The sequence below is a fragment of the Pyrus communis genome, chromosome 12 (assembly GCF_963583255.1).
Source record: "Pyrus communis chromosome 12, drPyrComm1.1, whole genome shotgun sequence".
Classification (NCBI taxonomy): domain Eukaryota; kingdom Viridiplantae; phylum Streptophyta; class Magnoliopsida; order Rosales; family Rosaceae; genus Pyrus; species Pyrus communis.
Genome location: NC_084814.1, coordinates 734,461 through 748,742, shown reverse-complemented (window position 1 = coordinate 748,742; position 14,282 = coordinate 734,461). Strand labels below are relative to the sequence as shown.

Sequence of the window (14,282 nt, the reverse complement as noted above, 5' to 3'; positions counted from 1 at the left end):
ATTGATTGAATCATATTGTTGCTAGCTCATTGTGAGACTAAGATCATCTGACACACTCCGATCGAGATCAGGGCATGTTGGTCGTCACGTGGAAGCGACGTAACCATGTGCACAGTGCGGAAGCTAATAAAATAATAATATAAATAGTACAAATAAATAAAAACTAGCTTTACACAAAGTAAAAATGAACAAGTGCAAGCGTAAGTGTGAACGCTAGGTTCAGAGCATAAAAGCCTAATGCAGTCCAGAAGAAAACGACACAACAAAAGCACACCCGAAGGTGGTCCTACACTGGTGGTGGTCTGTCAAATATGCCGGGGAAATCCTCAGGGAAGCCACCAAACGTGCTAGCCAACTAGAACCTGGAGGGGCGCAAAACAAAAGCGTGAGTGGGCAAAAACAAAGTTTTTCGAAAACCATTTAATAAATAAGTTCTAACCCTTCGTCGTAAAACCTGTATATTTCCCAGAAAATATAATATACATATATAAATCATAATCATAAATATGCTATGCCAAAATCTCAAAGTATAATGCAAGTGCTCAAGTAATATCGCATCAATATTACATAATCTGTCAGCCGGAGTCACCTAATGTGACCTGTACGGCTGAATCTAAAGCTCAAATCTCCATCTCAATAGCTAAACCTGCACACGAGTCGGAACCACCTAAAGTGGTCTGTACGACAAGCCTGGGTGTAATATATATATACGCTCAAGTGCTACGATCACGAATAATCGCGGGTCACCTACGAGTCAGAACCACCTAAAGTGGTCTGTACGACAGGACTGTGCACCTAACTTGGATCCAAGATGAGCGTGTGGTGCGGGAGGTGAACATCACGTGAAGGACTGTGCCCAACTCTGGGCGGGAGCACTAACACCGGAGGTGCAGGTTATGAGCTCTCTATGCATCTCAAATCACTACTGAATGTAAACATAAATCATACTCACCTGGCACTTACCTGTGCGTCCGCAGCACCCAACATACATACATATATATACAACTAACAATGCATAACAACGGCAATTATAGGCATGGCATATAAATGAATAAACGTTCTAAATCAATTTCTGGGAAAAGTAAAAGTATATAGGTATATACGGAAAACCAAAAGTTCACTCACTGGTATGTGGAAGGGTCGTAACCCCCTTGCCTCGAGTGACCACGCTCGTCCTCGGGATAGGTATCACCTATATGCGAAACAACTATAAAAACGTTAATTTTAAAGCACTTAACCAACCTTAAAAAATAACTTCTCATACAATATTCAAATGGGGTGTATGAATACACCAGCGTGATCTACTCAACCTCAGGAACATCCCCATATTTTTAGAAAAAAATTTCACCGCCGCACGCGCCCCCACGCGCCGGCCAAGGCACGTGCCTGGCACGCTGACGGCGTTAGGAATATTCTGTCCAAACTGACGGAATATTCCGTCGTCTTCTCCGGCGAGGCTCCGGCGCCGGAAAATCGGGAAAATTTTAAATCGTGATATATTCTTTGTTTTTCAACCAAATTTCACAAAATTGGTACCAAAATGAAGCTTACAATGAAAGGAACAAAATCATACCACTTTCAAGTGCTAAAATCCACGAAATCTCGCCGCGAAAATACCCCCAACTCCGGCCAACCTCGGAACTCGTGATCCCGACGTCCAAAACCTTCAAACGAACCACATCGAGCCTCCTAAGGACCTCACCAAGCTTCCTACAAGCTTGAAATTCCCAAAAACATAAGAATTTACTTGTGCATGAACAGTGCCAAAAATCGGGTATCCCGAGTTCGACGTGAAAACGAAGGTATTCTTACTTGAAATGGGTATGGTTGAACTCCTACAGACCTCACGAGCATGGATATGTACTTTGTTTCTTCGATATGTGAAGATTACAAGGGTTTTGGAGTGTGTCCGTACACATGGATATGAAAATGGGAAGGGAAATGGCACGGGATAGGTACAGGGATAGGGGAAAGGTGTGGGGGAAAATGTGTGGTGCAAAACCAGCCACACCAAGCTCAAAACAACCACACAACGTAAAAATTCACACTAGGGGCAAAATCGTCTTTTCACGCGTACGTTTTAAAATTTTCGGAACGGGCTGTCACATCATCCCCTCCTCTTTAGTGTGGATAATATTGTTTGTTCAAAAAATAAAATAAAAACAATCATTAGACAACTAATTTAATCACATTATTATCCGTGTGCGAAAGACCTTTTTTATAACCGGCATTACACTCCTCTTAAGATGTTTTGAACATGTTTAAAAATAGAGAAAATAATATTTAATGAAAAATTGATTGAATCACATTATTGCTAGCCTATTGTGAGATACTAATTATTTAAAAATAAAAAAAATAAAACTATACAAAAAAAAAATTAATTATTAAAAAAATATTGTTTAAATGATGAAAATACCTCTGCCACATTTGATGCATTATTTTGGATTGCTTTTGAAGTTTTTTGTTTGAGGGGCATTTTTGTCAATTTATTTTTTTTGTAAAGCTTGTGACACCAAAAAAAACATTGTTCATTGGACCCTTGGCTTTATATATAAAGATATATATAAGTGGATCTGCGAAACTATTTTTTACTTAACTTTTTACACATATTTTTTGTAACTCCCACTCTCATTGTATTTTAAGGATTTGAGCAATTTATCTTTTAGAACATCATTTATAGATTATGTTTGCAAAAAATTAAACAAATTCAAAATCATTAACACATTCATTTGTAACTCCCACTTCTTATTGTATTTTAAGGATTTGAGCAGTTTATCTTTTAGAACATTATTTATAGATTATGTTTGCAAAAAATTAAACAAATTCAAAACCATTAACACATTCATTTGTAGTGAAAAAATAAATAAAGGAATATGGTTCTACAAAGAAACCAAAAAAATTAATCTAACGGTCATTTAGTTTCAAATTTAGGTGTTTTTGGTTGACATGATCTTTTAGAGAAGACTCAAAAGACAGACGGTTTGAGTCGTTAAAAAATACATTACGAAGTGTGCTCTACAAAAACATGCAGAATTTGTGTAAAAAAAATAGTGTCACAAATATGTTCCATAAAAAATAAAACAAAATTACTTATTTATTTTAAGAGAAATTTTATTTGAACCCATCAAACTTATTTCTACACCCAACTTACTATTTTCACCCATATTGTTTTTGACACACCCCGACCGGAATCAAGGCGTGCTGGCCGTCACGTGAGGGTGATGTAGCCATGTGCACAGTGCGGAAGCAAAAGATAATAATAAACGTACGAATAAATAAAAACCAAACTACTAAATAAACTAGTTAAAGTAACACACTAGTGTGAGACTAAGCGTAATAAACATAATTAGAGCACAGAAAGCCTAAGTGCAGTCCAGAAGAATGAATACTAAATATACAACACCCAAAGGTGATCCTACATTTGTGATGTTCTGTCAGAACCACCGTCAAGTCCTCATGAACCACCAAAGTTACTTCTAACTAGAACCTAAAGGGGCGCAAAACAGAAAGTGTGAGTGGGCAAAAACAAAACTTTTCAAAATCATTTCATTATTAAAATTTCTAATCCCTCGCCGTAAAACCTGTATAGTTTCCCAAAAAATAGAATATACACATATGTCGAAAACATGTTCAGAAATATGCCATATCGAATGCCTCCTCATAAACTGTAAGTAACCTAGGTAATGTCAATCAATGCAAGTAACATTTCAGTCGGAGTCACCTAATGTGACCTGTATGGCTGAATCTAGAGCTCAAATCCCCAACTCACTAACTATACCTGCACACGAGTCAAAACCACCTAAAGTGGTCTGTACGACAGGACTAGGTGTATATAAATACGCTCAAGTGCTACGATCACGTGAAGACTGACCGAATAATCGCGGGTCACCTATGAGTCGGAACCACCTATAGTGGTCTGTACAACAGGACTGTGCACCTAACTTGGATCCAAGATAAGCGTGTGGTGCGGGAGGTGAACATCACGTGAAGGACTGTGCCTTACTCTAGGCGGGAGCACTAACACCGGGGGTGTAGGTTATGAGCTCTCTATGTATCTCACATAACCACTAATTCACATCCATAATCTATAAACTTACCTGGCACTTACCTATGCGTCCGCAGCACCAATCAAAAATATATGCAACTACTAATGCATAAATAAATAGGCAAATGCTATGCATGGCATTTAAAACATATAAACATTCCATTTCATTTTCTGAGAAAAACCACAAGTATATAGGTATATACGGAAAATCAAAAGCCCACTCACTAGTATGTGGAAGGGTCGTAACCCCCTTACCTCGAGTGACTGCGCTCGTCCTCAGGATGGGTTTCACCTATATGCGAAACAACTATAAAAACGTCAATTTAAAGCACATAACCAAAACTAGGTAATAACTTCTCATACAATGCTCAAATGGGATGTTTGGATATACCAACGTGATCTACTCAACCTCACAAACATCCCCATATTTTTAAAATAATTTTCCGAGACCCCACGCGCGGCCAAAACTAACGGATTCCCTAACCGCCGTTGGGGAATATTCCATGAAAACTAATAGATTCTGTTAAAACTAACCTGATGTCGTTAAGAATATTCCATTAACTTAACGGAATATTCCCTTGTCTTCTCCGACACACCTCCGGTACCGTCGCCGTCGCTGGAAAACTGAAAAAATTTCAAATCTTAATATCTTACTCGTTTTTCAACCAAATTTCATGAAACCAGTACCAAATTGAAGCTCTTAACTTGTAGAACATTTCCTTACCTGTTTAAAGCCCCAAAGATCACGAGATGTCGTCAGAGAAATTCAAAAAAAATCAGCCAAACTTGTAACTCACGATCATGACGTCCAATTCCACCCAACGAACCGCCCCGAGTTTCCTAAGGACCTCACTAAGCTTCCTAAAAGCTTCAAATTCCTTGAAAGTCAATAATTCACTTGTGCATGAACAGTGACCAAATCAGAGATTCTTGGTTTGACGTGAAATCGAAGGATTCCTTACCTGAAATTGGTATGGTTGAACTCGTATGATCCTCACGAACACAAAGGTACCATTTTCCACTTCGATCCGTCACGTTTGCAAGGATTTTGAGTCTCGTCCGTACAAGTGAGAATGAGAGAGAGAGACAGAGAGAGACACGAGAGAAGATGATGTGGGTGTGGGTAAGTGTGTGGTCCATATGCAACCAACCAAACCACAAAACAATCACCCCAAAATGACAAATAACTACCAAGGGTAAAATTGTCATTTCACACCTACGATACGAACAATTCAGGACGGGCTGTCACAGTTTTTTTTTTTTTTTTTTTTTTTAGTAAAGAATTAATATCTCTTTAAACCCAAATTTATTACCTAAACTACCCTCTCAAACCCAATTCAAAATGTAAAATTATCTTTACACCCATTCCCTTTATAAAATAACATCTCTAATTGAATGTTGTTTTTTTTATTTAAAGAGGTGTCCTTTGCCCTTGTATAATTGCGTATGACTAGCATTTCCATGGTTTTTTTTTTATGCTACCAAACTCATCCATAGACTTAGGATCCAATAGATCCTTCTATAGATTTGAATTTGCCAAAGAATGCAATGCAAGCTCATGTGGATGCAAATTTCCGCCTTCTTGATCTTGGACAAAATTGCACCTACAAAACAATTAACACCTTAGGTTAAGGCTAAGAGCCTCACACGCCCACGATGAATAGGGGGCTTTGGGCGAAGAACCTCTGATATCAAAGTTAGAATTTAGAGAGAAAAAGTGTTTGGAGAGTTTTTGGAGTTTTACAAGAGTGTGGACTTGGCTTTTTAGAGAAAATAGGGTCATTTATACAGGGAATGGAGGTGGTCGGCCCTTAGAGGTTTTTTTTTTTGTGTGAAAATGGGTGATTTAATTGGTGATTAATGGATTAATTAGGAATTAATCCATTAATTAACCAATTAATCTCTGTTTATATGGACTAATTTGTAGGTTATGAAGTAAATACCTAAGATGAGGATGGGTGAGATAATTTGGAATTTGTTACCTATTTTGGACACTCTTGGCTTGATTAAAGAATGATTGTCCACTGCTCGTACGTAGAACAATCGGTATGTCTCAGGGGTAACTTTGTCCTTTTTACCAAAAATCCACGTGTCGCCTTGTGATTATTTTTGGCTCCACAGCTCCAATTTAGTCCATCACTTTGCCAAAAACATTTGACCTTGATGCTTTGGATTTGGATGGAGATGTGCCACCCGCTAGTTAGTGGTCAAGGTTTATGAGGTTGGGCAATCTTTATTTGCACCAAGAATCAAGTTATATGTCTTTGCACTACTAATCAAAAGTCTTTGCAATAGTGTTTTGGGGTGCAAACAGAAGGCAGGAAAAAACAAATACAATATAATATAATAAGTATGAAATTTAATCTAAAAAAGAAGCAAACAAACAAAATATTCATAAATAGAGTCATACTTGGAGGAATCAAAACTTCAAAATTACTATCTATCAATAGAAAAGCTTGTTCTTCTCTATCAAAACTATTAAGGTTTTAGCCGGAATGAACATATGTGTCTGGATTTATTGAGAAATTTGAGTTTTATTATTAATTTTATTTTGTGTTTAATAGTAATTATGTAATAAGATAAAATAGACAATTAACATTTAAAATTTAAATTAAGTATAGAAAAATGTTATATGAATTTAAATAAAATTTCACTTATTTTAATCAAATTCCTAGTTGGAAAAAACACAAATAAATCCAACCCAAACATCAAAATCGTAAATGTCAAAATACGCGTACTGAAATTGGCTCGCCTCTCAGCTGTCTGTCGTCACCAATTTCCATTTCCCAATTGGTTTCCCAGGTCACCACAAAACCCTAATTGAAAGATCTCTGATTTACTCGATTCGTTTGGATCTAAGAAATGAGACGACCTCTCATCTTCCTTCTCCTGTTTGCTCCGCTAATTGAATGTTTGACCAGAGAAGCAGCCATCACAGTCCCAGAACCAGAGACCTCGACTGGCCTCTCCATTCCACATTCCTCGCCTTCCAACCGCTTCAATTCTCTCCTGCCGAAGCTGTAAGCACAGACTGCTCTCAAAGTCTCAATTTTTTCGGCTTAATTTGTCGAATTTCAATGAAATTCATAAACTTTTGAATTCTGAAATTTGATGCAGTGGAAATGATATAACGCTGGTTGTTGCATTGGATGGGACCATATATATGGTCAACACTAACCCATGGAGTATCCTGTGGGGCTTCTCTTCTGGGGCCCCAATTCATACTTCGTATCAGGATGCCAGTTTTTTAAACAATACTAAGAGTGATGATCACTTCATTGATTTGGGCGAAGACGGGGCGCTCTATAGCCATACCCGCAGTGGAAAAGAGGTATACCGGCTCACAGTATCACCTTTGATAATCCGTGTTCAGTTTTTTCGTTTCATTTTTTACTTCTATTATATACGAATATGTCTTTTTTGCTTGTAATGTATTGTAATGGATATTTAGTTTTTACGTTGATGATTTATGGTAATCATTTGTATATTCGTGATCTCAATCTTTGCCAAGATTATGTGGGCAGCTTTCAAGTGTCAGTAAATTGGATGGTTTTCCATAGCTTGGATCTCTGTTGTAGTATTATCTTTGTTGTGGTTGCATTGTTTTATATTTGATTGTGGTTCATTATATGACAGAAATTGTCATCGAGTGTAGAAGAATTCATAGGAGGTGCTCCGTATTGGTCAAAGGATGGAGGAGTCACAACGGGATCAAGGAGGAACACTGTGTTCCTTGTTGATGCCAAGACCGGAAAACTAATTCACATGTATAAATCAGCTGATACTCCGTCCAAGTTAGTGGTTTGGAGTACCGAAAGTGATCTGTCTCCGAAAGTGAAAGATGCTCACGGGTTGGTAGAGTCTGGTTCCATAGGCTTGGAAACCGTTGAACATATGCTTTACATCGTGAGAACAGATTATGAAATCACACATTATTCTTCTGGTAAGGTTGTTTGGTCCATGACATTTGCTACATTTGAATCTCGCCCTCAAATATCTAATGCTGGAAATGAGCTTGCTTTAAGACACAGCGGGGTTTCCGACTCAATTTTGCCTAGTCAGAACAAAACTTATATCTCCCGTACTCTTGATCCCATATTGACAGAGTATCTTTCAAAATATGCTGGGATAAATGATAGCCATTCTGGAGACAGTTCTGCCTATGATCATTCCCCTAATGTCAATGTTCCTGCACTTATTGAAGAGAATCATCCATCTCATGTTCCTGCGATTATTGACGAGAATCATCCATCTCATGTTCCTGCGATTATTGAAGGGAATCATCCATCTGGCGGCAATGAAGGCATAATGGCTCAAGCTGTAACAAAATTACTGTCTCTCTGTCTCACACTATTGTCCATTGTGGTCTGTATCTTTCGCTGTCCAAGAGCATTTGGAAAACAACATAAACTCAAACAGGTGGCTGAGGAAACTAAGATGCAAGCTGGGGTTCCAAAGAAGAAGAGAACCCGTAGACTGGGAAACAATAAGAGAAATTCCATTGATGTCAAGAACATGAGCAATACGTCACATGAAGATAAGGTTGGAGAATCTAAATTTTTCATACAAAATGAAAGAAGTGAAATGAAGTTTCTCTTGACCTCAGCTGATCATCTTGATGGTCAAATAGAGGGACGCAGGATTGGCAAGTTGTGTGTTTCCAACAATGAAATTGCTCAGGGAAGTAATGGTACCATTGTACTTGAGGGAATCTATGATGGTCGTCCAGTAGCTGTTAAACGTCTTGTGAGGACTCATCATGATGTGGCTTTCAAAGAGGTTCAGAATCTTATTGCTTCTGATCAGCATCCAAATATTGTACGTTGGCATGGAGTGGAGTATGATCAAGATTTTGTTTATCTATCCTTGGAGCGTTGTACATGTAGCTTATATGATCTTATTTATTTTCACTCTGGGTCCATTCAAAGCCAAATCACCACAGATCAGGATCCCCGCTTTTGGACTGAGTATACCACTCGATTGCATTCCATGATGGGAAATAACAAGGACATTGAATTGTGGAAGGCTAATGGATACCCTTCACCCCAGTTGTTAAAATTAATGAGGTTAGTTTGATGTCTTGTAATAGCCTCTCCATCTTTCTTTTTATCAAACTGTTCCAGCTAATGCTTCATCCCTTAAAATGTTGGCAACTTACATAAGGGGACTTACTGTAATTTTGTCGTATCGAAACTTATTTTCCCAAGAGTAATGCTACACTTACCACATTTGTACCACCTCTCTAATAGAGGTAGGCCCACCAACACATGTGGGTCCCATCTCTATTAGATAGGTGGTACAAATGTGGTATGAAAAATGTGGTAAGAGCAGCATTTTTGTTTTCCCAATTTATTTCCCTTTGAAATTGTTGTTTTAAGTGAGGGATTGAAGTTTGTACTTGCTTCTGTTTAGTGAAAGCACATCTTAGATTTGATTTTCAGTAATAGCTCATGAAGAAATTTCATCCCATTAATATAGATGTGTTCCTTGAATCTTGCGAAGATTTATTCTGAAAAAAGAAAAGTCTTGAAAAGAGCTGAATAAAGTACTCAAGATTTTGACATAATCATTTTTTCTGCAGTGATCTGGTTTCTGGGCTTGCCCATTTACATGAACTTGGAATTATACATCGGGACTTAAAGCCTCAAAATGTTTTGATAATAAAGGGCAGGTCTTTATGTGCCAAGCTTTCAGATATGGGTATCAGCAAGCGCCTACAAGGGGACAAGTCTTCCATAACCCAGCATGCTACTGGTAAGTGTAGGAACTATTTGAATGGTCATGTTCATTGATTTCGAGGCAAACATGTGCTAGATATGGTTATTACGCCCGTATGAATGAGTTCTAATGATGAAATGTGGTGAGTTTGAATTTGAAAACAACCCGGAATTATCCATTAGTTAACCTTTTATTGATGTATATTTTCCATGGCCTTTTGGTTCAACATTATCACTTCTGTTAGTATTTGGGTAGACTTTCTTACTGATGAACCTCGACTCATTGTTTGTGTTCTAATGGATACTAAAATTTCCTTTTATTTCTTTACTTGTTTGTTGGCTGCAGGTTATGGTAGTTCAGGCTGGCAAGCACCTGAACAACTTCTCCATCTGCGCCAAACGCGTGCAGTGGATTTGTTTAGTTTAGGCTGTCTACTCTTTTTCTGCGTCACTGGGGGCAAACACCCTTATGGTGATAGCATCGAGCGTGATGTAAATATAGTGAATGACCGCAAAGACTTGTTCTTAGTAGACACTATACCAGAAGCTGTAGACCTTTTTACTCGTCTCTTGAATCCCAACCCTGATCTTCGGTAAGATTCTTTATTCACTATCCATCAACTTAAAACTAAATTTTATGTAGAGTACCCCCTCTTCTTACGCACACACCCCTGAGTCTAGACACATTACATCCATGTGGACACCCTTTTGGCTCTAAATCGTTCATTCTCACTGAATTAATGATCTCCAGGCCAACATCCATGGATGTGTTGCATCATCCTTTCTTCTGGAGTTCGGAGACAAGACTTTCATTCATTCGAGATGCTAGTGATCGGGTTGAATTGGAAGATAGGGAGAATGAGTCCGAACTACTAAATTCATTAGAAAGTACTGCAGCGGTGGCTTTAAATGGGAAGTGGGATGAAAAGATGGAATCTGCATTTATAAATAACATTGGACGATACAGGCGTTACAAGTTTGATAGCGTTCGTGATTTACTACGAGTGATACGGAACAAGTTAAATCACTACAGGGAACTTCCTGAGGAAGTTAAGGAGATATTGGGTCCAGTTCCTGAGGGGTTTGACGGATATTTTTCAAGTCGATTTCCAAAACTGTTAATCGAGGTGTATAAAGTGTTATACAGGTACTGCAAAGAGGAAGAGTTCTTCTGTAAGTATATAAAAAGCAATCAGATGTAACTGCTCTCTAGAAAAGCTGTCTTCAACCTTCCACATTGTTGACCTGTTTCCATGAATTAACTTAAAAATTGTAGCTGGAAATTGCATCATATGTACGAACACTAACAGTGCCACGATGAATGAACATGATTATTAATTATTACTAGTTATAGCATTTCGTTGCTAGAGAGCTATAATTTTAAAGCATTAAGCAAAAGTTATGGAGGGGATTTACTCCCACTGTGGTGTCGTGACTCCTTATCCGATAATGTAATGTTATGTGAGGAGAAATTTACATATGATATTGTATTATTGGACTAGAAATGTAATGTTACGTGAGAATAAATTTACATATGATATTGTATTATTAGACCAGAACACTGCTGTGGCGATAAATCTATTTTATGCAAATCCTTCTCCTACTTGTAGGCCTTTTTGTCTCACCCTCCCGATTTTCTATCTGCTACTTTAAGTCTATTTGGAATGGCTTAATTGAAAAAAAAATAAAACCGAAAAAAACGAAAAACAGAAATTGAAGCATGAATCGATGTCTACTCCACGAGAAGGAGAAGAATTTTTTTGCAACGGGAATGCTACTGTGGCTGCTCATTCAGAGTTAAAAGGGAAAAATAAACACTTAATTAAAAAAAAAATTAATGAAAAGAGTTTGAAAACTTTGAGTTTTAATGATAAGGACAAAATAAAGGGTAAAGTGAATAGTACCAGAATTGACTTTTTGGTATAAAAATATGGTTTTTCGTTAAAGTAAACAGTACTGTGGGTTTTTCGTTAAACCTCTCTTAATTAAATTGGTAAAAATATCATAATCCTGGAATCAGTCAAGCTCACGCATTTAGGAAGGGAGCCTGCAACAAAGATTTGTCTTCCTGACTTCCTACCACGTGACATGTCCAGAAGATATTCCGAGCTGAAATGTCCAAGCTATCCATTTCCTATGTAATATAAAATTGAAATGGCAGGGCTAATCTTGTAATTTTGTAAAATACCACTGACAGACAATTTCCACTACAAAGTAAAAAGTGCAAAATTGGGATCCGATGCATATTATATGAATCAATGCAGCACAATTCATGCCGCAGCGCCTAAACACAATACTCGCTTGAGCTTGAACCGCCATGGCCACCTCCCTCTCGCTCTTCCTCCTCCTCCTCCTCCACCCTTTGATTTTCAGCCCATTCCCCAACGCCGTTGTTTCAGCTGTAGGCATAAACTACGGCACTCTCGGAAACAACCTGCCACCGCCAAAGAGAGTAGCTCAGCTCCTCCAAGCCACTCTCATAGACAAGGTCAAAATCTACGACACCAACCCCGAAATCCTCCAGGCCTTTTCCAACACCGGGATCGACCTCATTGTCGCTGTGGAGAACAGCCATGTCCCCAACATCAGCACGGAAGTGGCCGCCGCGGACGAGTGGTTCGCCACTCGCGTCCTGCCATTCATTCCTGCCACTTCCATCACTGCCATTGCCGTAGGAAACGAGTACTTAACAACCGGGGCTGCCGCAAGAAACGATGAGAAGGACCCAAACCCATCGGACCCAGCAGCTCTGGTCCAAGCAATGCAGAACTTGCACTCGGTGCTTATAGCCCGAGGGCTGGACCGCAAGATCAAGGTCACCACGCCGCACAGCATGGCGGTTTTGGCATCCTCATTTCCTCCTTCAGCCTCCACTTTCACTACAAATCTCGTGCCAACTATGACCTCTATAGCCGCCTTCTTGGCTGACACTAACGCGCCTTTCATGGTCAATGCCTACCCTTATTTCGCCTACCGGGACAACCCCGACATGGTCAATCTACAGTACGCATTACTGGGGAACTCAACCTCGACCAGCGTGCGTGACCCCAAGGGCTATGTATACACCAACATGCTGGATGCACAAATTGATGCTGTTCGATCTGCCATTGATGCACTGGGACTTGGCCACCGGAAGGTGGAGATCATGGTGTCGGAATCCGGGTGGCCGTCCAAAGGTGACTCCGGAGATATGGCGGCTACGCCAGATAATGCCAAGACTTACAACACGAGGTTGATTGAGCGTGCCCAGTCTAACAAAGGGACGCCTATGAAGCCTAATGACAAGGTTGAAATATTTGTGTTTGCTTTGTTCAACGAGAACAAAAAAGACGGGGGTGTGACGGAGAGAAATTTTGGGATTTTCAACGGGGACGGATCGAAGGTGTACAATGTGGATTTGAGCTGCCAATTCTGCAGCAACACCGACGGAAGTGGATCCGGTGGAGGCTCTGGATTTGGTGAGAAAGTAGCGGGAGTGTTGAGGGGACCGTCAGTTTGGTGCGTGGCTAAGCCACACGCCGATGATAAGGTGCTTCAAGCTGTGTTGGATTTTTGCTGCGGAGCAGGTGGTGTGGACTGCAGGGAGATTTACGAGCACGGTGATTGTTTCGAGCCTGATAAGCTGCTTGCTCATGCATCGTATGCTATGAATGCTTACTATCAGATGCATGGCAGGAACTACTGGAATTGTGACTTCAAGGGCACTGGCTTGGTTACTTTCAGTGATCCAAGTAAGTATTTACCATTTTCATATCACAATTTTAACTAACGCCAAATGTGGCCGTTCCCTTGCATCTAAGTTCGAATCTCCCTCCTTGTTATTAACTGATTATGTGATTTCCGATTTCCGATTTCCGATCAGCTTACGGGACATGCCGGTATCCTCAACAGTAAATGAACAAGGGAGGAATGACTGGAGGGCACAATGTGGTTTACAACACAGAGACAGCTAGATCTTGACTTTTCACTCTTCAATGCTGAGTACTATTTGTGGTTTCTAAAATTAGGGTTTAAGACTTATGTGGTTTTTTATGTTCATGATGAGGACACAGCCTCTGTTATGTCACTATCCCATCCCAATGTAAAACAGAAGTAAAGCAGGAGGAGTTTGAAATTTGAGGGTGGGTTCAGGTTTTGGTTTTGTCCTAAAAAGGAGGGGTCTTTTTCTTTGGGTGCACAACCGCACATGGTTAAAAGTGACATGCCTCCCCAATCAAAGGCTTTTCTGTCCGGATAAAGTCCTGCCTCTTTTGTGATTTGGAATCTTTTTTCACTGTGTACTTTTTCAAGGGAGTGAGTTTCTGGTCTTAAATCCTCAATCTGAAACCAAATGAGAATTTCTGAGAAAGTCTGCAAATTCAAAGGGAAGAAAAAACATGAATTCACACGAAAGCGAGCGAGAAAGTAATATCCAGGATAACGAATTGTACGTTTTGACCTGCATTCGGATTTCATCAAAGAGTAATGCTACGGTAAATATTTAAAGAGTTTCGAAATCTGAAGATCTCGAGTTTATAAGT

General features: G+C 39.3%; 2 protein-coding genes across 2 annotated transcripts; both read left to right on the top strand.

Moving 5' to 3' along the window:
- Positions 1 to 6,788: 6,788 nt before the first annotated feature.
- On the top strand, positions 6,789 to 11,104 carry LOC137710594 (serine/threonine-protein kinase/endoribonuclease IRE1b-like). Its single transcript, XM_068449660.1, has 6 exons — positions 6,789 to 7,065; positions 7,163 to 7,376; positions 7,682 to 9,111; positions 9,627 to 9,799; positions 10,109 to 10,355; positions 10,514 to 11,104. The coding sequence occupies exons 1-6, from the start codon at positions 6,908 to 6,910 to the stop codon at positions 10,962 to 10,964; spliced, it is 2,673 nt and encodes an 890-aa protein (XP_068305761.1). The 5' UTR covers positions 6,789 to 6,907; the 3' UTR covers positions 10,965 to 11,104.
- Positions 11,105 to 11,928: 824 nt separating this feature from the next.
- Positions 11,929 to 14,253, top strand: LOC137711485 (glucan endo-1,3-beta-D-glucosidase-like). The gene is made up of 2 exons (XM_068450731.1): positions 11,929 to 13,493; positions 13,625 to 14,253. The coding sequence occupies exons 1-2, from the start codon at positions 12,080 to 12,082 to the stop codon at positions 13,654 to 13,656; spliced, it is 1,446 nt and encodes a 481-aa protein (XP_068306832.1). The 5' UTR covers positions 11,929 to 12,079; the 3' UTR covers positions 13,657 to 14,253.
- Positions 14,254 to 14,282: the final 29 nt, after the last annotated feature.